At 39.1% G+C, this 622-nt stretch overlaps 1 protein-coding gene across 1 annotated transcript; it reads right to left on the bottom strand.

Annotated features, from left to right (window-relative positions):
• Positions 1-112: 112 nt before the first annotated feature.
• On the bottom strand, positions 113-619 carry LOC121365728 (taste receptor type 2 member 10-like; the record flags this gene model as incomplete). Its single annotated transcript, XM_041490145.1, has 1 exon — positions 113-619. A coding segment is annotated over one exon (507 nt), but the record flags the coding sequence as incomplete, so codon positions are not given.
• Between the last annotated feature and the right edge of the window lie 3 nt (positions 620-622).

Here is a 622-nt window from a genome sequence, read left to right as displayed (position 1 = left end):
TGAACACCAGTATCATCTACACTGCCTGGAGAGCTGCATCAGAAATTTAATATCTTGTTTTCTACAGTAGAAGATCAACATTTTCTATGAACTCCAGCTTTTGTCACAGATCCTACTTCATGAAAAACTCACACTTCACCCAGGAGAGAATCTTCAGCAGTGCCTTTTCCAGCTTGGGATTGCTGAAAATCAGAATAAGGGAATGAACACCTGGAAAAGCACACAAATACATCAATATGAGGAGTGTCATGATATTTTCTTTCTTTGTGGCATAAATTATTGTCAAGATCAAACATACAAAGTTGATGCTGTACATGACTAAGAAGGAGAGGATAGATTTCATGGCTCTGATGTGGGCATCCATGCTGAGGTCCTTCATGGAGTTTGTCTGCATCCTGCGCTTGTGTCTCCAGAGAGAAAAGAGAAGGAAAACAGCAGAAAATATGACAACTGTGAATGAAACAGCATATCCAAATCCAGTGAGAAAAAAAGATAAGAAAATATGTTTATCCATTTTGATTCTTGCTTCCCAGAAATTTTCTTGGCTGGTGAAAGTGAGGTTGTTCCTCTGCAGAGTTTCAATGAGGTCATAGATAACGATGCCCATAGCCAAGGCTAAAAT

This window comes from Pyrgilauda ruficollis, unplaced genomic scaffold, assembly GCF_017590135.1.
Source record: "Pyrgilauda ruficollis isolate IOZ18807 unplaced genomic scaffold, ASM1759013v1 scaffold9908, whole genome shotgun sequence".
NCBI lineage: Eukaryota > Metazoa > Chordata > Aves > Passeriformes > Passeridae > Pyrgilauda > Pyrgilauda ruficollis.
Note: the sequence above shows the minus strand (reverse complement) of the source record. Positions and strands in the feature narration are given on the sequence as shown.